This window comes from Corapipo altera, unplaced genomic scaffold (assembly GCF_003945725.1).
Source record: "Corapipo altera isolate COAL_440 unplaced genomic scaffold, ASM394572v1 100, whole genome shotgun sequence".
Taxonomy (NCBI): domain Eukaryota; kingdom Metazoa; phylum Chordata; class Aves; order Passeriformes; family Pipridae; genus Corapipo; species Corapipo altera.
Window position 1 is genome coordinate 620111 of NW_020884952.1, and position 22465 is coordinate 642575.

Here is a 22465-nt window from a genome sequence, read left to right on the forward strand (position 1 = left end):
GGCCCCTCCGCTCCCGCACGGCCCCCGCACGGCCCCTCCGCTCCCGCCGCTCCCGGCGGAGGTAAAATGGCGGCGCGGAGCCGGGCCGGACCCCGCGGAGGGATGGGACAGACCTGGCCCGGCTGGACGGGACGGGCGGTACCGGCGGATCCGCTCCGCTCCCACGCGCGGCCCGTCCCGCCCCGCCGCTCTTTCTTCCTCCCAACTTTCGCTCGGGGCTCCCGCTCCCACCGGCAACCCCCCCGCCCCGCCCTGACGTCACCGCTTCACCCCTGCCCTCCCCTCCCTGCCCAGGGAGGGTTTTGGTGTGGGGTTTTTTTTTTTTTTTTTTTCGGGGAGGGGGGGCTGGGTAGGGGCGTTAAAAGTTTTTTTGGAGGTGGCGGGGAGGGAACACAAAGCCCGCTGCGCCCGAGGGGAAAATAGCAACAAGATTACGGCTGCTTTATTCTGGCGAGGAGGAGTAAGAAGGTGCTAATCCAAGGGATGGCTAATTGAGAGCTTGTAAAAATGATATTTGCCTGCGATTTCGGACAAAGTGGGTTTTCTCTTCTCCCCCTTTAACGCCTTGTGGACGAGAGTTGGAAAAAAAAAAGAAAAAAACAACAAAAAAAAAACCAAACCAAAAAGATCGCTCATTTGCTAGAGAGGGAGTGCAACAGGGAAAATAAACCCCACAACAACAACAACAACAAAGCAAGATTAAAAAAAAAAAAATCAAAAGCCACGGACACGACTGACTTCACTCCAGAAAAAGGACCAGATCCCAGCTTTTAACATCTCTTTGGAGCCTTCGAGATCGGTGCGAGCTTACAAATCGCAGCCTCTTTCTCTCGCCCGCAGGATGCGTGCGGCGGGACGCCCGGCCTCGGCCAGCGGCAACTAGGAGGGGACAGGCTGTTCTGCGGGACGGCTCGCCGGGACTCACCCACCCTGGAGGGGAGACACACCGGACACAGGTTCGTACTGCATTTTGGACTTTGTTTCTTTTCTCTTCTGTCGCTCTGAAAAATTTCCTCGGCGCCCCTGAAATGATGCCTGGCCGCGGGCAGGTTAACTTAGTGCCAGATGTTACTTTGGAAAGTTTTGGAGTGGAGGAGGTGAGGTGAGCGCGGGGACCAGAGGGCTGTCGGGGCAGGGAGGTCCTTGCCCGAGCCCCTAGTTTTGGCAGAGCCCCCCTTGGGGTGCCCCGCAGCCCCAGGGCCGGACTACCCTTACCTTCAGGGAAGATCCCATCAACTCCCAAATGCTCCCGTGTGTCCATCACGATAGTCGGCTCCGTTTCTATAAAAAGGCATGACTCGGGTCAAAACCCGAACCTGAATAAGCCCCGCAGGTTGCCTTAGGCCTGACCAACGCTGCAGAGCCCCTCGCCGCTGCAGGTGGGGTCGGCCGGGTCCCGGGGCAGGAGGGCGGCAGTTCTCCCTTCCCCGCATCCTCCGAGGAAAGGCTTTGCTCGGCCCATTCCCGGGTTGGAGGGAGGGCCGGGGGGAGGTTGTCCGCCCCAGTCCCTGCCTCCCGGGCCTCCCCACCGGGCGCGGAGCGGGGTGGTCACCGCGGCACCCCGGCATCGGGGGAAGGGTAGGGAAGGGAGCGGCGGAGGGGCCGGCAGCAGTCTCTTAAGAGCCCATTTTGTGCTATTAGGGAGCTGTGGCAGCTTCTCGGCGGGACCGGGGATGACAGTGCATGACGGCCGGGCAGCCCATTATCCCGCTCCCATTGAGGCGCCCTTTCACTCACATGCAAACTCCTTGGCAGAGTCGTTTGTCTCCTCATTGTACTTTATTTAAGAATGCAATGGTTGTCAGGGCTCTTATTCAATTTCAAGATACTTTATTGATGAGCTTTGACTTTTAGCACTTTTCACATGTCAAGAGAAGTCAAGTGTATGCGGCTACGACTTCATTTTATGCTTTGCGCGTTCATACTCTCCACTTTCCGCGGTGGCTCTTGGAATTTCTTTTTCCTGTCTCTTCTTCTCTTTCTTTCCCCAAGCCTTTTTTTTTTTTTTTATTGTTTTTTTTTTCCCGGTGCAGACCCCCCTTCCCCTCCCCCCGGCCCACTCGCCATAACCGATTGGGACACCCTGAGCTCGGACTGGTGCTCCCAGTGTAACCTTAAATGCATGCGCTGAGGGGTTGCTTTAGAGTTTACTGAGGTGTGTCTTAATAGTCCGGCATTCAACAAATGTACTTGTGGTGTGTGGTCAGAGCAGCAAAGTCATTTACTTACTTTCCCCCTTGAGTTTCTGGCAGCCAGTGAAGGGGGTCCCTTTGCAAAAGGAGAGGGGAGGCGGGGGGAGCCTCTTCGGACGGGCACAAAGCGGCAGCACTGCCCAGCGTCAGGCTCTGCCCTCCTCCATCTCCTCCGTGGGATCTTTAAAAAAAAAAAAAAAAAGGGGAGAGAAAAGAAAAAAAATCAGCCGGGCAGCCCTTAGTCAACAAATGGCACGTGGGAGAACTTGGTGAGTGTTTGGTAAAGGACTCTTCAGGGCCTTTTCACAAGAGCCCTCAATACACAAAGTAAATGGTGTATTTGCTCTGCTCTTTCCCGGCCGGGGCAGAGCCGGGAGCTGGGGGGAAAAAAGGCGGGGGGGGGGGGGGGGAAGGGAAGGAGGGAAGGGTGACGGGCGGCCTCCGGGCGCTCCCGGGGGCGATTCACCGGCGACAAAGCGCGCCTGTCTCCCAAATATTTATGCCTTTACCATTTGAATGTTATTTCCACACAGCCCCCCTCTCCCTCCTTCCTCCCTCCCTCCCTCCCTCCCTTCCCAATCCCCCCCCCCCACCCCCAACCTTATCTCCATTGTCGGGCCGGGAGCGAACTGTTTAAATGCAAATCGACCTCTCCCCCGCCATCACAACCATCATCACAACCATCATCGCCACCGGCACTGCTACCACCACCACCGGCACTACCACCGCCGCCACCACCACCCGGCCGCCCCCCCTCCTCCCTCGGCGGACCCGTGCGGCGCGGTGCGGGATGGGCGCGGGGCGGCGCGGGCCGCGCTGGCGCTGCCGGGCCCTGCGCATTCATATTCAAACGCCTGGGCCAATTGGGCCGGGGCGGGCGGCGGCGGCCAATGGGCGGCGGGGAGGTGCTGGCGGCGCTTTGCATACGGCGATATTCGGGTGGGAGCGGAGCGGAGCGGGCGGCGGGCGCGGCGGGGCCGCCGAGCCATTAAAGTGGGGTTTGGAGACCGCCGGCCCCCCGAGCTCGGCCGCTTGTGGGTTGTTGTTTTTTTTTTTTTTGGTTTGTGGTGGTTTTTTTTTTTCCCCCCCCCTTCCCCCCGCTCGGGTCCCCGGCGCTCCTCGGGAAGGAAGTGTTTTGCTGGAGGATGATGACAGAGGTCAGGCTTCACTAATGGGCCAGTGGAGAGCGGTGGAGGCGAGGCAGAGACCAAGGCACACACACATTAATACACTTGAACCATCACCAATCAGCATAGGTGTGCTCTGCCTCTCTCTCTCTCTCTCCCCCACTTCACTCACACACTCTTTTATCTCTCGCTCTCCAGTCACTGACAGCCCATTTTATTGTCAATCTCTGTCTCCTTCCCAGGAATTCAAGATCACACAACCAGCAGCTTCAGTGGAGAAAAACTATTTTGCTGGCAACTCTTTTTAAAGCACCATCATTTTAAATCAGTGCGCTCTTAAACTATTGACAGGAGCTTTGACAACAAGACAGGATGCCTCATAAAGGTGAGTGCTCATTTATTCTCCCAACTTCTCCCTCCTCGCATTTTAATATTTAGGCAGGGCTCTCTCTCTCACCCCTCCTCTCTCCCTCTCTCTCTCTCTCTCTCTCTCTCTCTCTCATATTCCCATTTGCATTCCGGAGAGCTTCCCAGGGAACTTTCCAGCCCAGGAGCTCACAAACTTTCTGCCTTTCACATGAGCCCGTGTCCTCTGGAAAAGCTAAAGCATCTGACTCGGAAACCAATGCCAACACCAGCAGCAGTAATTCCCACGCAGCGTTTGCTGGTCAGGGAGAGCACAAGCGCCGGTGTCTGTGGTACCGATGCTGCCGGTACCCAGCTCGTAGGGGCGGTGGGACCCGAGAAAGGCTCCGGCCCCACGCCACGCCGAGTGGGAGGGAGAGAGGGAGGGAAGCGGCGCCTCGTTACCCCGGGGGCGGCCCCGTCCCCGACTTCTGCTTTGTGTTCTGCGGTCTCGGTTAGGGAAGGCTCACCCCTGATGGTGTGGGAGAAACACAGAGCGAGCGGCCGGGAGAGTTGCGTGGGGGAAAAAAAAAAAAATAAATAAAAATAACCCACATCCTAGGCCAAGTCAGCTCCCAGGCGCGGTACAGGCGGGGAGCTGAGCGGAGCTGAAGGGCTGTCAGCTTTAATCAGCCACCCGGGGATCTTCCCAACTTGTCCCTAGTGCCGGCAACTTTCCCAGCTCCGGCGCGGGAGAAGCGCCGGGGGCGCGGAGCAGCCCGCACCGTGCATGGAGGGCCCCGCCGGATGCTCCGCACCGCCCCGTCCCTGCTCGGCACCGGGGCTCGCCGTGCTCCCGGTGTGGGGAATTTTTTTACTCCCTTTTGAAATCGGCAGGCCTTTTTTTTTTTTTTTTCCATTTAAAAACCCCTGATATATCTTATTTCTACAAAAGCCTCTTTGACCCACCTCTGCGATTCCCAACTACAGCAAAGCTTTCTTTTTTTTTTTTTTTTAATTTTTAAGAAGTTGCAAACTCTCGTCCATGCAAGGAAAAAAAATATATATTTGCTCCAGCGAAGCACAACAATAAACTTGATTCCTTTTCCCCTCACAAGTGCAATTGCAAAAGAAAAAAAAATTGGGTTTGAATTTAACCTTGTAGCGCTTTCCACGGAAGGGTTACATGGGCACGCAGAGCAGGAATCATTTCTGGAAAGTTTAAAAACAAACTTTCTCAAATGATTCAATGTACCTGGCAGAGGCTGTTTTGGAAAACCACACCAACGTATTAGAGAAGAAAAGTGACAGCATCTTCTCCATTTTAGAGGCATAAAATAATAAAAGTGGCCCTTGACAATAAATGTTTATAGCTGCTGACCTTCACCAACGTCTCATCGCAAACCGATTCGTTTTTATCTTTTTCTCATTTGCCCCGGGAACGCGAAACTTTTTCCTAAATGTCTAATTACGGTTTCACCGGAAGAGGGGGAAAAAAATTGCTCTCCTCCATGAGATAATATGACTATTTCGAGTTAAAAACCGAGTCGCAGATTAGGCCCGGCCTATTAGGACGCGGCAAATTGCATCCCAGTTCTCGGAGGGAGCCGGCCGCGTCCCACGGGCCCGGTGAGGGTCCGGGGGTTCCTAAAGGGCAGCAGCGAATGCGGGCCACGGCAGGAGGAGGCGATTTCGCGTTGGTGTTGCGGGGCCGCCAGGCCTGGCCGGGGCCGCCGGGCCGGTGGCTGGAGGCGGTGGCGAGTTGCTGAGCAGACACGCAGCTCCTTGTCCCACGCCTCCTCTTACCTTGCTGAAGATCTTGGCTACCCTCGCCTTCTGTTGTAAACCGCTTTCGGCTCTGTTTGGGTTTGTTTTGTTTCGTGGTCTTCTTCTTTTTTTTTTTTTCCCTCTTTTTTTCCTCTCTCTCTTTTTTTTTTTTTTTTTTTATTTTCCCCTCCTCCATTTCTTTTAAACCCACTCAGTGTCATTTCTGAGATCCGTGCGGGCAGAGCTGAGGGCTGGAAGTTTCCTGGTGCCTTTCTGGACGGTTTCTTTAACCCCGTAGGCCCCACACTTATGATTTGTGCATGAAATATGGGAGGAAATTGTGTCTGGAGAAGTGGGTTTCCCGTTCGGTGTGTGTCTATGCAGACGTGTTTGGTGTATTAAAGGGATGACTTCACGTTCAGTTCAGCTGAAGGAGATATCACCACGTCTCCATTGAAGTACAGTGTAGCTTGCTCTGCTGCTAATCAGGTAGCTCTCCAAAGAGCAGTAAATATTTACCAGTTAAAGTCTTCATGCTGCGAGAAAGTACTTGTTTGATGTTTATTTTTATGGATTTAAGATTGCTAAAAGCTACTTAATAAATTATACCATGGCTAGTCCTGAATGGGGAAACGTGCCTCTTTGAATTCTCCATCATATGCAGGAAGAGTAAAATTAATATTCATTATAGGCGCAAAAGAAAGAGAATGAGTATTTTTAGGCGAAAAAAAAAAGGAGAGAAAATGAAGGCTGCGACTATTTCATTATTTTACCTCCTTTTTTTTTAGCAACCCCCTTGAATGGGCTCTTTATTGTAATTGTCCCTCCCCAATTGAGCACCCCACTGAGCTGTTGTATCTTTTTACAACCCCTAACAACTCGCACCAGTAACACAATTACCGCCAGATATTTATAACGAGAAATTACTTTTCCATTTTCACCCGCGACGATTTCAAATAAATACATGGGGACGCATAAATAAATAAATAAGTGGGCCGGGGGGTGGCGGGGGGGGGGGGGGGGGGGGGGGGGGGGGGGGGGGGGGGGGGGGGGGGAAAGGCGCTGGGGACTGTCCAGGCGCTGGGTCAAGGCAGGCACTAATGAAGGGAGAAGGGGCTTGTTTCTCTGCTCTTTGTAAGTTGGAGGGTTGTTGGTCCGTTGAGTTGGGAAGCTGCGCGGCCGGTTAAGGAGCCTGGGTTTCTGCACTCGGGGTTTGGGTAGAGGAGCAGAATGGAGGCCATTGTTCGCTTTCTGTAGGCTTTGTTTAACAGTTCTCACCCCCTCCTGTTCTTACTTTTTAAAGCAGTGAGGCGAGGTAGACAGCGTGTGTCACAGTACAGTGAAAAAGGGGAAGATCTAAAGACCAAAAAAGAAGTTAATCACAAGACGGGGAGTTTGGGGTAGAAAAAGTTGCCAGTGCCGCGGGGAAAGGGGGAGGGGGGGGGGGGAAATAAATAACTCGAGGAAATACCCGGAGGTAAAAATGGAGCCCCGCTCCCAGCACGCAGGGCAGCCGGCGGAGGGCTCCCCCCCACGCCACCTCCCCGCCCCCGCCGCCGGTGCCCGCGCAGCCCCCGCGCAGCGCCGCCCGCCCCGCTCCGCTGCGCTCCCCCCGGCCCGCGCCCCGCCGCCCCGCACACCTTCCCGGCGCCGCTCCACACTTTTTTAATGTACTTCTTCTGCTTTGTCCTAGAGGGAAGACTTTAACTAGTGACACGCAGATGTGCGAGTCCCTAAATTGTATGAGAGGACAGTCCACCCTGCTTTCAGGCAAGTTTAAAAACATGACTTCGGACTCTCTTTGTGATTGTTGTCGCTCCACTTAATACACCACCTCAGCGAAGGGCACTAACGACGAGGCAATACGCCACCTGCATGCAATTAAAACGAGAAACCACTTGGCGGGCTGCTTCTCTTAATTTTTTTCCCCCGCATGTTAGGGATACATTTTTGCCTTGAGATGTTAAAAACCCCCAAATCCTTAAACTAACCGGGGGAAGATGCCTAAGGATAACAAAATCAGCCTGTGAGATATTAGCCTCTCTGCAGCTTAACTGTGTGCACTACCTCGCCTGATTAACGCCTATTTTATCACTGATAGACTGCTATAGGCGACCCCCGTGGGATACTGCTCTATCAGCCCAACATGCAGAACAGTAAGTGACTCCGCGCCCCTTCGCGGCCGCGGAGGGCAGGCGGGGCGGCCGCGGGCGCGCAGGAGCGGGCCGGCACACCGAGGCGGAGGGCTCGCTCGGGCGGGGGAGGGAGAGGCGGCTCCGCCGGGAGCTGGGACCCCTGCGCGGCCGGGAGCGCCGCCCGCCCCGTCGGGGCGCGGGTACAGCCGTGGGCGGCGGGGAGGGGGCCGGGAGCGCTGTCACGGCTCCTGGGCCACGGAGGCTGACCCGGCTCGTGGCCCGGGACCTGGCTGTGTCTCTGTCTGGTTTGCGGTGGGAGTTGGGCAGGAAAAAGCCACTCCGTGCTAGGTGCAGTTCCTCGTCACCTTCTGAGTTTATTTGCTTCCCGATTCTGATGTCTTTGTGGATTATTAATTTTCTGGGGGACGTTTTATCCGTTGTTGTTGTTGTTGTTGTTGTTGTTGTCGTTGCTGCTGTTAAGACCTCGCCGAGAGGCCTGAGCGTTTCTCAGAGAGGAAAGCGCTGCCACCGGGCAGGAGCGCACGGAGACGGGCACGGGGGGCGGCGAGAAGCGGCCTCTCCTTGCGTCCCGGCGGAAGGGGCTGCGCGGGGGTCGAAGGGACCGGGGCTGAGGTCCCAGCCAGTCTGGAGTAGGCCCCATGTCCTCGGGATGCGGGATGGGCTCCGCGGGAGCGCTTATTCTGCGCGTGTAGCGGTGGCGAGGAGCGCAGGCCGAGTTGCGCGGCCCTTGCGCGGGTCGGTCGGGCCCCACCTCGATGCTTCTCTGGAACCTGGCTGGGGATGCCTATCCCACCGTTCAACCGGTTGATAAGTTGTCCCCCCGTGTGAGCAGCATCAGGAAAAACAGAGGTTTTGGGGATATCTCAGATATCCTAGGGTGGAGCGCTTTTTTTTTTTTTTGGTTGTTTTTTTTTTTTTAATTTTTTTTTTTTTTGTGCTTGTTTGTGGGGTCGTTTTCCTCCGTTTTTTCTATCGGGGCCGCTGCTTGCATGTCCATGCGATGAATTTTCATGTATCCCGAGCAAAAACTGAGCCTCGGCAACCCGGGGAGGGCACTACCTGCGCCTCGCAAGGACGGCGGCGGCTGCCCTTGGCCGTGGCGTGCCGAGGATTTATGGTAATGGGGGATGCCTTCACTCGGCCGTTTGGGATCGCCACTGCAAAACGCAGAAAAGATATCATTCGGGTGAAGCCTTTATTTTGTTTAAAGGTCGCGGCGGGCTCTTCAGGCTTTGTGTTAATAACTCCTGGGTGTATATGGTGCAGAGCATCCAAATTGACACCATATGTTTTCCTATTAGATGACTAGCAATAGAATACAAGGCGCATAATCATTGCCACTGGGCGAGATCTACACCGCTCTCCAGGGAAATTATATAATGATTAAGGCTTAACCTTTTAAGTGAAACTTTGATTTTGCTTTCCCCGCTGCCATTTTTTATGTCGGAGAGGGTCCCCCCCTTGAAATGGGCTCCCCGCACCGCATTTACGGGGGGAGGGGGGGCTGACGACGGACGCTGGATGAGCGGGGGGGGGAGCAGCCGTGGGGCTGCGCCCCCCGGCCGCCCACCACCGCCCCGAGCCGGCCCGCCCGCCGGGGCGCAGCCCCGAGCCCCCCGGGGCGCGGACGGGGAGGGACGCGGGGCTCCTCTCCCCGCGGTGGGAAGCGCAGGTCGCAGCGCCGGCCGTGCTGCTGGGCCGGGGCGGCAAATTCCCCAGCCCCGATGTCACTTCGAATCCATTGCGCGGGGAGCGCGCCCCCTCGGTGTGTCCGCGCAGAGCCCCCGGCTACCGCAAACCGCAGCCTCCCTCGGAGGGAGAGCGAGTAGAGTTCAATCTAGTCTGAGTGATATCCAAATGCGGACAGAAAGGGTCGTTTTATCATGCTACTATTTGTCGTGACGATGCAATTTTCAAAAGCAGAGTACTGTCATAAAGTGACACGCCTGCCACAAGTGCTCCAACTGATCTTTTCAATTAGCCTTCCATGCATGATCCGGGGCGACTTCCGCCTATTTCCAGAAATTAAGCTCAAACTTGACGTGCAGCTAGTTTTATTTTAAAGACAAATGTCAGAGAGGCTCATCATATTTTCCCCCTCTTCTATATTTGGAGCTTATTTATTGCTAAGAAGCCTGGGCTCTTGGAGTCAATTTATCAGGAGGCTCCAAAGAGAGGAGAGCGGAGAGCGCGTAGAGCAGAGCTTCTCCAGGGAGACCCTCCAAAGCCTGGAGCTTCAGGTTGGGCACTGGCGAGGCAGCCCCTCGCTTTGCTTTTGGCGAAGCGAGCTGCGGCTGTGCGGATGCAGGCAGGCTCGCTTGGGCTTGGGCTTTGGGGTTTTTATTTTTTTGGCGGGGAGGAAAAGAAAAAAAAAAAAAAGGCAAAGCAAGGGAGCAACCCAAGGCGATCCAGCCCAGGAATATTCTGGGCTTTTGGGTTGGGTTTGGGGGTTCGCCGCTGCCGCGGGTTTCGCAGACGGGGAGTGCGGCGAAAACGCATTTTCTGAGCCGCGGTGGCTCCCGGGGAGCAGCGGGCGAGGACGGGGCCGAGGCCGGAGCCGGGTCGGGAGCGGTGGCCCCCGGTCGGGCGGAGCGGATGGGCGCGGAGCGGAGCGGCGGAGCTGCGCGGAGCCCTCGTTCTCCCGGCGGGGTGTGCGCGGGTCGGGCGGGAGCGGAGGGTGCTATGGTGGGCGCTGTGCTTCCCGCAGGTCACAGCGGCGTGAACCAGCTCGGCGGGGTGTTCGTCAACGGGAGGCCGCTGCCCGACTCCACGCGGCAGAAGATCGTGGAACTCGCTCACAGCGGCGCCCGGCCCTGCGACATCTCCCGGATCCTGCAGGTGAAGGCGGCGGCGCCCCCCGTCCTCCCACCGCTCCGTCCGCTCCGCTCCAGCGCCGCTGTGTCACCGCCGGGCGCCCGGGCGCTAATGCGACCCCCCCACACCCACCCACACACCACCACCACCCGCCTTCCAGCCTAATAAAACCATCCATCTACTCGATTGTTGCTGCAAATAGACCCTTCTACGCGTATATCTATATATATGCCTTTTAAAAGATTTAAATTTTTATTTTTCGTTCCCCTTTATTCCCATCCGGTGATAACCCGCACTGTCGTTGCAGTTAGTTCGCTGTAATAAACTGAATTATACGGCTCGGCATAATTCCAGTTTCCTCTCCTTCCCTCCTTCCCCCTCCTATTTGCTTATGATTTTGTGATATCTGTATGCATTTGGCGTGGCTTACTGCTTTTTTATTTTTACCTTTTTTTTTTCTTCCAAAAAGCAAAACAAACCAAAAAAAAAAAAAAAAAAGCGAAAAAAAATTAGAGAGAGAGAGAGAGGGAAAAAAAAAAAAGAACCCCCCTCAAAGCCACGCTGTTTTAGCCCGGAATCTGTCTTTACAGACACTCATGCAATCTGGCGCAGCTCAGGGGTACTTTGTAAATGTAGGTCTTGAAAACGCCTCACTCACCCTGTCCCCCGCAAGTATTTTGGCTAAGAGCAGTGAGGAGGATGGAGACTAGTCTGGCTTAGCTATTGTTCGCATTTAAGGAGTATTTTAACATTGATGCTGAAAGAATTACATTTTGACCAGATGATTTTTTTTTTCCAAATGTTTTTAAAGTATCACTTTTGTAGAGGGTAGGGCCAAGAATGTAATTTTTTTTAAAGAAAAAAAGACTCTCTAAGTAAGTTCTCATACCATTTAAGGTATATTTTTGTGTTATAGACCCATGCAGATGCAAAAGTCCAAGTGCTGGACAATCAAAACGTAAGCTTGTCATTGTTTAATGCATACTTAAACAATTTTATTTTTGTCTTGAAATTATTAATAATGTGATTTTCTGTCCACTTCCCTATCCAGGTGTCGAATGGATGTGTGAGTAAAATTTTGGGCAGGTATTACGAAACTGGCTCCATCAGACCCAGGGCAATCGGAGGTAGTAAACCGAGAGTAGCGACTCCAGAAGTTGTAAGCAAAATAGCGCAGTATAAACGAGAGTGCCCCTCCATCTTTGCGTGGGAGATTCGAGACAGATTACTATCAGAGGGGGTCTGTACCAACGATAATATACCCAGTGTAAGTTCATGAAAAAACCCTTCCTGTGTGCTGTGTACAATGCTGGGTAGCCGTAGCGAGCCTCTGCTTCCTTTGTTTTGGTATCAGAGGAGAGGATAGCAGGTTCACATCATTTGCATGTGGCAGGGTCAGACGCATTTTTTCATACAGAATCTGACAAATGCCTTTAAGGAGGGAAAAAAAAAAAAATAAAAAACAATATGCGGGTCACCCCTGCGCCTGGTGCCTCAGGACTGCGAGCATCAGTCGAAGCCATCACTCTGGTTTTGCAGGGTTGGGTTTGGGGCTTTTTTTTTTTTTTTTTTTCCTTGGCTTTTTTTTTTTTTTTTTTTTTTTCCCGTGGTTTGTTTGTTTGTTTGCACCACCACCACCAGCAGTGAGCGAGTCGGGGCGGCTGGGACACGGCGGTGCGGGGCGGCCGCAGCGCGCAGCCGGCGCTCGGGGAAGCCCTGACTTGCGCCCAGGTCGAGCCGCCCGCTGTGCGGAGGGGGCGCGGAGGGGACGCGGGGGCTGCGCGGGCGGCTGGCGGGGAGCGCGCTACCGCACTACCATTGCCTTTCCTGTCCTTTGCCTTCCAGGTGTCGTCGATAAACAGAGTCCTACGCAACCTGGCTAGCGAAAAGCAACAGATGGGTGCCGACGGGATGTACGACAAGCTAAGGATGCTGAACGGGCAGACGGGGACCTGGGGCACCCGACCCGGCTGGTATCCCGGCACCTCGGTACCCGGGCAGCCTGCACAAGGTAAGGGACAGCCCGGTCGCCTCTCTCCGGCCCGGGACGGCTCGGTTCGGTCTCGTTGGGCGGAGGCGGCCCCGCTGCGGGTCCTCCTCGCCCCCTCCCCGGCAGCAGCCCTGAGCATGGCGGTGTCTCTCCCACCGCCTCTCTGGGCGGCTGCGGGCAGGTGGGTGCGGGGTCCGGCGGCCCGGAGGGCGTCCAGACCCGGCCCAGGCAGGGCGGGAGACAGAGGAGCTCAGGAGCATCCTCTGCCAAAGCCACATCCGCCGAGCTGCGGTGCCGGCAGCCGGGAGGGATGTAGGGCTGAGCCTTAACCTCAGCCCGGTAATTAGGGCTCCCGCTCCCCGCCCGGGCCGCCTTCCCGCGCCGGGGTCTCTCTGCAAAGCCGGGGCGATCGGTAACTATCTCCGTAGGGCTGATTATAATTCCTCCTCAATGGACCCGAAACAACTTTGTAAATATAGGAAACTGTTTATCCTGAAGATTAATAGGTATTTGTTGTAGGAATGACAAGGGGATAATATGAAGGATAATGGGATGTTACGTTACATACTTAAGATGGTTAATGGCTTCTTTTTGAATGTGGGCTCTGTTGAGGCGCGGCTCTCCCTGGCTCTGGTCATTCCTTTAGAAGAGGTGTCTATATACAACAACCTGCTTTTTGTTTTCACCCCGCAAGGAAAAAAAATCGGTAACAGTGTGTGGAATATCTGGTACAAAGGATGTTTCTGTCACACGCAAGAATTTGTTATGGGAACAATTCTGTCGCTATGTAATTGCTCATTAGAGATCGTTTTGTTTCTCATTAAGGCGACATGAATAAGCGTCTAGTTGAAGGAGACAGCTGTAGAAATGTTCCACAGGAGACCTCTGGACACGATATGGCACCGCTTGCCAATTAGACATGTCAGTTTTAAGAGAAGAAAACAGTCTATGAAGGACACTAGAAAGATAGAGCGGAGTCCTCGCTTCCCCCCACCCCCACTTTGGTGTTTTTTGTTGTTTGGTTGTGGTTTTGGTTTGGGTTTTTTTGTTGTTTTGCCTTTTTTTTTTTTTTTTTACATTTTGTTTTACCCAGTGTCCACCCCAGGAACCGGGACGGCTCCTACCCCCGGCTCGCCCCTACCTGCGGGGCCCTGCCCCGGCCCGGGGCCTCTCGGCCATCCCCGTGTCTCGGCGCCCTTCCTTCCCTGCCCCGCACCCGAGAGCCAAACCGCGGAGCGGTGCGTGGCGGAGGCACCGCACCTTCCGCCTCTGTGGCTCCCACCGGCCGGGCGCCCTCCTTTCCCGCCCGTGTGTGATTTTGGGGTGTTTTTTTTTGGTTTTTGTTTTCTTAAAAGAGGCGTTAAATCGAGAAATTTGGGGCGCTCCCGGCCGCAGAGCCGGTGGTTGCGTGGCCCAGCCGCGGGTGCGGGAGGTGCGGGACGGGCTCACCTGGGGCCGGCGGCCCTTCGGCCGCACCAGCGCTGCGGCAGAGCCACAGAGCCCGCGAGTGTGCGGGGGTCGGTGGCGCTTTGGGGAGCCCGTGGTGGCCCCTTCCCGTGGCGTGGAGATGAGCGCAGTTCCCGCAGTTCCCCGGGCAGGAGAGTGCGCGGCGGGAGGACCTCGGGAACCCCCCTCCTAAAACCGCAGCCGAAATAAAGCGTTTGCGGGGCAGGGCTGGCTCGGGCCGGGGCCGCGTGTGTGCGTGGGCAGGAGAGGCGAGGGGGAGGCAGGCAGGCACTTAAAACATCCGCCTGGCAAAATTAAAATTAATAAAATGGATTTCCTCTGGAATATTCATGCTCCCTCTAATGTTTTTCCCTTGCAGGGGTATGTTACTGGATTTTAAGAGTCCATTACTCAAAAAGCATAAGGCGAGGTTAGGTCTCAGAGGGGTACAAATATGGTCTCAATCTGATAAACGCCATGCAGCAGTGAATAAAATAATGGATACATGAGGGCTGACAGAACAAAAAGAGACATCTCTATCCGAGAGAAATTCTCCAGTGATTTAGTGGTTTTAGGGATCACCGAGACACTGTTTCTTATCTTTTTTTTATCCCCTCCCTCTCTTATAAGACTAAAGCCTTCTATAGGATTTAGACACTTTCTCTTTCAACAGATGCTACAATGTTTTGATCCCGGCTCTATAGCTGAGAGGTGCCGCAATTGGTTTGCTATCTTTTTTTGCTTGTTTTCCGCCTCACTGATTAAGACACTAAGAAACTAAGGAATGATTTTATTTCCCAGCGTCTTTTTTTTTTTTTCCCTTTTTTTTTTTTTTTTTCCAGGAAACAAATCCTATACCCAGCGTCAGATGGTCTAGCTATAGGATAATAGGGACGGACATTCACTTGCTTTCTTACGGATTAGGTCTGGAAGGTGGAACAGTCCTATTGAGATCGCTCCTTTTAGGGGCTTTTTAAAAAAAAAAAAAAAAAGGAAAAAAAAAAAAACTAGGAAAAAAAAAAGGGGAGTGTAGGTGTCTAAAAAGAAGATATCTTAATTGTCCTGGGGTTTGAAACGATGGGCTGAGGTTTGAAGTGATCATAAGCGAGTTTAGGTGAAACTTTTAGCCGGCCGAAAGGTCTGGGGGAGATGGAGAGCGGAAAAAAAAAAAAAAAAAAAAGTAAGACCTTAAAAGTTTTAAAGATAAAAGGGGTGTGGGGGGCAAGGGAGGTGCTGCCCAGTTCGGGCTGGTCCACTCCGCTCCCCGGCGGGGCCGGGGCGCTCCGCGGAGCCCCGACGGCGCGGGGGGCCCGCGGCCATCCCCGCAGCCCCTGGGCGGCTCCCCCCCGGCCTCCCCCCCCGGCCCCGGGTCGGTGCGGGCCCGTCCGGAGCGGACAGTGATGGATGAGGGCGGTGGCGGAGGTGAGCGCGGCCCCCTCCGCGGGCGGGCGCGGCCCCCGGCGCTGCCACCCGCGCTTGGCAAGGCGCTGCCCCGCCGCGGCGGCCGTCCCCGGGCCCGGGGCTTTGTGTGCCCTGAAAGGCGGCCCCCCCCGCACCCCCGCTATTCACCCGCCGCCGGCCGCCTCAATGGGGCTGCGGCCGCCCATATGGTGACCACTGCCGCTTGAATCCCCGTGTTTAAATGGAGGAGAAAGTTCGGGTTTTAAAACATTTCAAAGTGGTTGAAAGGGTCCCACCAGATCCTGTCACAATTCCCCCCGAGCTTTGAAGGCCGGGGCCATTGTTCGCCGATTATAAATGATATTACTTTAAAGTTGATTTCCCACAATATTTAAAGGATGTCGCGGGAGTGTCGCTATTTATTTTTGGCGTAACTTTTCAAGGGAATTAGCATAAGTAGCCCATGCGTCCCTCACCCCAGCTCCCTCTTTATGTGACATCAAAACGCCTCGAAAAATATGCTTTGAAAGGAGAGGGAGAGCTCATTTAGGGACAACGACTTCTCTGCCTCGCCAGCAGCCTCTGTCCCTCTGGCCCCGGCGGCCGGGGGTGCCCGCGGAGCCCCCCAGCACCGTCCGGCCCGGGCCGCAGCCGCCTTCGCCCGAGCACAATGAAACTTTCCCCTGTTTAATGACGGAAATTACATTAAAAGTGGTGGAAATGCCCTAATTAAAAATGTACCGCTTAAATGATATGCCAAACGCTCAGCTGCAGAATAGCGTATTTAGCTAGTTAGTGAACTAGCTACTATTTCTTTTAAAATTACATGTTAAAATTTTAAAAGAAATCTTACTTTTCTCTGGTGCAACACATTACAAAGAATGGACAGTCCTTTTATCTAAATATAAAATTCCATTTTCAGCAATTATAGCCTGTTCTTGGTGATGATATAATTACAGCTGTGCTCAGTAATAGGTGTCAAGGCAATGCACACTCATACAATAGTTGAATAAAACTGCAGAACAATGCAGGCACTTCTAAATTCACAACCTTTAAAATGAAATTGACTGTGCAGAATTCAAATAAAAACTGGATAAATATTTTTTTAAAAAGATTACAAGCTTGGTTTGGTTTCTTAATAGCATTTTCTGCAAACCTATCAACATCTAATTGATTAGATAGGAATTACTGATTATAGATAATCTGAAATACTGAACATCACTATTTTAAATATAGCAATAGGTAAATAAATGCAGCAGGCAGAGGAGACTGCCATGGCATTTCAGCAGTGATTCATGAAAGAATCACTTTCAGGGGAAAGTATTTTTATGCAGGTTTTATTCCAGAGGCAAAACACAACGAAATTAAGACCAGGTGATCGTATTTCTTCATCTCTGATGTTTACAATAAGGCTGGAAACTGAAATGTTTCCGTGTTACCCATGTCATTAGCGCTGTGCTGCTTTGATACTCGAGACATTTTTAAGGGAGGGTGTCAGCAAACATGGCTGAACTTGTTTCCAATCGCGTTATTTCTCTGATAGGGATCTTAAAACAAGGGTACCTACATTTCACTTTCCTACTCTCCGGTTCCACAGATGGCTGTCCGCAACAGGAGGGAGGAGGGGAAAACACTAACTCCATCAGCTCTAATGGAGAAGATTCAGACGAGGCCCAAATGAGACTCCAGCTGAAAAGAAAGCTGCAGAGAAATAGGACATCCTTTACCCAAGAGCAAATCGAAGCCCTTGAGAAAGGTGAGTGACATTTTCCTATGGCTGAAGCAGGAGAGAAAAGCAAAATGTGCCCCGACTGCATTAACAGCTGAACGTAGGCATGGCATTCACGTGCCTTATATATACGTATATATTTAAAGTCCGTGGCTCCCTCTGTGCTCTTTTATTCACTGAGCTCCAAATATTCATTGATGGCTGTGGTATGCCCTAAAAAGCCGTTAAAAGGTTTTTCAAAAGGGAGGTATTCAGGGCACAGATCATATCGGAATATTGATGCTACACCCTGGGCTCCTTCCAGGGGGAAAAAAATCTCCTCCTGCCCACTGTCCCTGGCTGGGCTGCATTGCTGTGAGCTGGGAAGGCGAGGGTGGGCAGCTGGGGCTGGCAGCAGCCCTCCATGCCTGCCCCCACACTCGCTCCCCATCCCCAGTGCTGCTGCTGCTGCCCGAGGCTGGGAGCAGGTGCCCTTTTCCCTGACCGGCCTGGGCGCACCTCGCCTCTGACCTGCTGCGGATCTTTGTTCTGATTTTGCGCTGTTATTTAGCAACGTGCCATTTCGCTTCTTGGTGACAGGGTCAGAGCTGCCTTGGGGACCCCCTCAGCGGAGGCAGAAGCCCTCACTGCTTCTTGAAAGATGCAGCATTGCACCCAAGCCTGCCTATCCCCATAGCAATATTCCCCAGCAGGCAAGGCGTCCTCCTTCCTAACACACACACAGAGACACACACACACACACAGAGAGAGAGAAAGCTCAGCTTTGCCTTTGCAGTGATGCTTCTTAAGAGCATTTAGAGCACAGGCAGTGCAGGAACAACTCTGACTTTACAGTCGGCCGCACTAAGTCTTTGCAACTAACGCAGGAATATTTCCTTCTGCAGAATTTGAGAGGACCCACTATCCCGATGTGTTTGCAAGAGAGAGACTAGCTGCTAAAATAGACCTGCCCGAAGCAAGGATACAGGTACTGAGTTGCTCTGCAATTATAACTGTTATTATTTTTACTATTACTCTTTTGATGTTGTTATTCCTGGCTTCTCAAAGCACCTATAGGGCAGCCCCTATTTATGATCAGGTATTTGTCCATATCCCCCTTTCAGCAAAATAGCAGCAGCTGGGCTTTGCTTTCACCTGCTGCTTTGCTCCACCGCAAGCCCCACTAAGTGGGGGAGTCCTTGTAAGGTCACTCATGACTCTCAAATGCTGTATTTCCAGGTATGGTTTTCCAACAGAAGGGCCAAGTGGAGAAGGGAAGAGAAGCTGAGGAACCAGCGAAGACAAGCCAGCAACACTCCCAGCCACATTCCCATCAGTAGTAGTTTCAGCACAAGCGTTTACCAGCCGATCCCGCAACCAACCACCCCCGGTAATGCCAACAACCCGCTCATGTTCATCCATCCTCTTGGGAAAACGAGACTTTGAGACTGTATTGCCAGTTGTAACTGTGGTTGGACTAATGTGTTCATCTATCTGTCTATTCTATTATAGTTTCCTCTTTCACATCAGGTTCCATGTTGGGCAGAACGGACACGGCGCTCACAAACACGTACAGTGCGCTGCCGCCCATGCCCAGCTTCACCATGGCCAACAACCTGCCTATGCAAGTAAGTCCAGTGCCACCACCATGGCACGATGCTCCCTTGGGACTTGGTGGCCCCTGGTATATGTGGGAGTGTGGGTGGAGGCCCTTCCTCTGCAGGATGAGGGGTCACGGACCCAAATCGTGCTACAGGGAAACCAGCACCAAAGGCATCAGAAAAGATGCCCTCTTTGGGAGAACCAGAAGGGATAGGGAACTGGAGGATGTGGTGCTCAACAAGCACCTTTTTCTGAATTTTAAAATGGAAAGTCCTCAAATTTGCAGGGCAACAAATCTGTGATGAAAAAATGTTTTTTGGAAAAAACCCCTGTGGTTAACCTGTGGAACTCACTGGTGTCGTATCGTGGAAATTGCTGCCTGAATAAGCTGCTGGAGGGATCCGACATTCTGGGTGTAGGTATTGTGGCAGCGGCACATTAGGAACACCTGAGAGAGGGAAGGATGTGATTAGCATCAGTGGTTATGCCAGCTAAGCCAGAATTGCAAGAGCTGTCAATCCTCATGCCTGAAAGCATTAGCTGATCACCAGCTGGGTTAGGAAGAAATCTATTCCTTTGGGGTCTGTTTCTATAGACCTTTCAGATGCAAAATTCCTCCTTTTTTAATGGTGGGGTTGGCCTAGGAAGGTGCTGGCCAATTACGGGAGTTTTACAGCTTTGTCTGAGGCACACAGCATTGACCACTGCTAGAGACAGGCGAGCAGATTAGAGAGCCTGACTCCTTCGCTGCGGCAATTACTATGTTACTAATTGCTGAACCAAAATTAACCAAATAAAGTTAGAGTCTTGCAAGTCTATGGAAAGAAGTGATGTTGGCTACATCGCTGTTCCGTGATGTCGGCGGTGCCGTTCCCGGCAGCAGGCTGGGAGCAGACGACAAAGGATCAAAAGGCTGATCCAGGAGGGGACCCTTGGGAATGCAGGAGGCCCCCGATTCAGCACCGGGCACCTGGGCAGGGACCTGGCACGTGTAAGCTGCTCTGGAAAACCCTGCCTACGTGGTCACCGTGGCATGGTAGCCATGCAATGTTGGAGAGGGAGGTTTGGCAGCCAAACCACTGGTATCTCCCTGTGGATGCATGGTGAGCTGCTAGTTCTCCCAAAGCACAGCGTGTGTGCCTAGCAAGTGAGGCTGTCAATATTTTTGGAGACAGTGTGTGTCAGGGGTGTGCAGACAGAGGAAATATGTGCAGATGTGTTGAGTCTTGTGTGCGTGGAGCGGGAATTACTCATCCTGCTTCCTGCTCCCCCACTGTCTCTCTGTGTCAAGGCTGCGCTGGTCCTCACTCACCAGGCACCCTGGAGCAGGAGAAGCCCCTGCTTGGTCCCTCAGCCCCTGCCTTCCCCCCTGACAGGTAGGGTTTTAAAGGTTGGAGTTTAGGTAAACAGAGATGTCTGTTCTGGGATGTTGCTGGCGTGGGTTTGGGGTGATTGTGGCTCTGACAGGGGATCAATGCACATGTATGAATGGGTTTGGGGATCCCTCTTCAGAGCCTCAGTCACCCCAGACCCACACATTGTGTGTATGTGCCCCAGGCTTGCAGGTGCAGGACCAGCCTGTGTGCCTCAGTGGAGTAATTTTTAGTTACACCCCTAACAGTTTTTAGTTACATCATCAAATGTGAGGTAAGATGTTGGCCCCGTCTCTGGCTGCAAATGGTATGACACATCTTTCTTTTACATGGGTATAAACGAGTGCATCACTCTGGCTTAGGTATGTAACACCTCCACTAGCACCCAGATGTAGGGATCTGCTCACCAAGCATGTCTGAAAAAGCTCCAGTGACCATCCACGTTGATTTTTTAGACTGAACACCGTCATGAAGAGGCTGCTTGGCTGAGCTCCTAAACAGGGCTTTACATCGGGGTCCCTGAATTTGAAACCGAAACTCATTCTTGCTGGTGCCCACCCGCTGCTGAGGGCTGGCACGTCCATCCAGAGCAGCCTGATGCCGTGTTTACCTCCACTGATAATTAACACTGTCCTGTCCTTTGCTCCCATAGCCCCCGGTACCCAGCCAGACCTCCTCCTACTCTTGCATGCTGCCCACCAGTCCATCGGTGAATGGACGGAGCTATGATACATACACCCCTCCTCACATGCAGACACACATGAACAGCCAGCCAATGGGCACCTCTGGCACCACTTCCACAGGTGAGTGACCCCGTGCTCCCTCAGCCTTTCTTCCTTGATCCAGCCATCAGGTTTTTCACGTGTATTCACTGGGAGAGGTCCCTGTTGGGTTCAGTAGCTGCTGGACCAGGCAGAAGATGAAAATGTAAAACCTTGCGAGCTGGAGCAAAAATTCTGATTTTTTAAGCTGCTGCTGCAGGGCTGAATGAAAGACAGCAGATTAACAGAGGTGGTGTCCCAATAGCAGGATGGTGGAAAGCTCTTCAGTGAGCCCCCCATCCCACAAAATCTTCCCCATTTAATTAATTTCTAAAGCAGCATTTATTTCAGCATTAAATTTCACCAGAGAAACCCACACTAGTGAGGTTAAGTGTATGTGAAAGCATTTATAAGACTGGGTGTATTTTTACCGTGTCTGTGTCAGATGTTATTCACTGCTAGAAATTTGAAGTTATAGAAAAGGCAGGGAACCTGTAGAAATATTACTCTATGCATAAAAAAGGCAAAACGGGGTAAAAAAGGGTGTAAAGAATAAACAGGAGACACTTTCAAAAAGACTACAACTGTTCAGTGTATTTTGGGTTGAATTCTCAACTGATACAACTGAGCTGAGGCTCTGGCATTTATCTCAAAGCATGACAGTTTATTTATAACAACAAATCAGTGAGATGTGCATAGTTTTTAAAATATACACATACCTGATTCTGCAGGCTGGTAGATGGTGAGAGTTAATGCTTACTGGAATTCGAGCACAAATCTGTGAAACTGTAAAGCAAAAATTGTGCTATGTATAGAAAAACTAAAATATCCATTTTCCCTCTCAATTTTCAGGTCTCATTTCCCCTGGAGTGTCAGTTCCAGTTCAAGTTCCTGGCAGTGAACCTGATATGTCTCAATACTGGCCAAGATTACAGTAAAACATGTGTTAATTCCGTAAATGACTATATGGACAACAGTTGGATGTTCAGCAGTATTTTATAAAGGAAGAATGGCTCTCAGAGTACTTCTGTACTGCAACTGTGCCCTATGCTGTAACACATGGAAAAGACTTTCACATGGACCTTTGTACACTGAAGGCATTATATCAGTTGGAACAAATCTTCATTTTGGTATCCAAACTTTTATTCATTTTGGTGTATTATTTGTAAATGGGCATTTGTATGTTATAATGAAAAAAAAAAAAGAACAATGTAGACTGGATGGATGTTTGATCTGTGTTGGTCATGAAGTTGTTTAAAAAAAAAAAAGAAAAGGAAAAAAAAAAAAAAGAAGCCATGATCAACAAGCTTTGCCACGAATTTAAGAGTTTTATCAAGATATATCGAATACTTCTACCAATCTGTTCATAGATTATGGATTGACGTTCCAAGTTTGTATCATTCCATTGCATATAACTGAACCTGGAACAATACGCACTAGATTTATGTAAGAAAAATATCTGTTGGTATTTCCAAAGGTTGTTAACGGCTGAAGCTATGTGCAAACAGGGGGTAAGAGAGAGCTTCGATGAAGAAAAGAGTTTGATAGATAAAAGGTAGATTGTGTCTTCGATATAATCCAATTTGTTTTATGTCGAAATGTAAGTATTTGTCTTCCCTAGAAATCTCCCAGAATGATTTCTATAATAAAGTTAATTTCATTTATATTTGACAAGAATATTCTATAGATGTTTTATACACATTTTCATGCATCATACGTTTCTTTTTGGTCGGCAAGAGTTAATTGTTCTTAGATATAGTTGTACTACTGTTCACAGTCCAAT

The 22465-nt window shown here is 51.9% G+C and overlaps 1 protein-coding gene across 11 annotated transcripts; it reads left to right on the forward strand.

Annotated features, from left to right (window-relative positions):
• The first annotated feature begins 389 nt into the window (after positions 1–389).
• PAX6 (paired box 6) lies at positions 390–21956 on the forward strand. Of its 11 annotated transcripts, none has more exons than XM_027663368.1 (13): positions 390–956; positions 3562–3704; positions 7125–7201; positions 7533–7587; positions 10295–10425; positions 11453–11668; positions 12247–12412; positions 16836–16994; positions 17852–17934; positions 18186–18336; positions 18459–18574; positions 20574–20724; positions 21535–21956. In XM_027663368.1, exons 4-13 carry the CDS (start codon positions 7578–7580, stop codon positions 21618–21620), a joined length of 1269 nt encoding a protein of 422 aa, XP_027519169.1. In that variant the 5' UTR covers positions 390–956; positions 3562–3704; positions 7125–7201; positions 7533–7577; the 3' UTR covers positions 21621–21956. The 11 variants fall into 11 exon arrangements, with proteins under 11 accessions (XP_027519169.1, XP_027519170.1, XP_027519168.1 ...); XM_027663369.1 differs by lacking the exon at positions 390–956 and adding an exon at positions 2403–2461; XM_027663367.1 differs by lacking the exon at positions 390–956 and adding an exon at positions 3286–3349.
• The last annotated feature ends 509 nt before the right edge of the window (positions 21957–22465 follow it).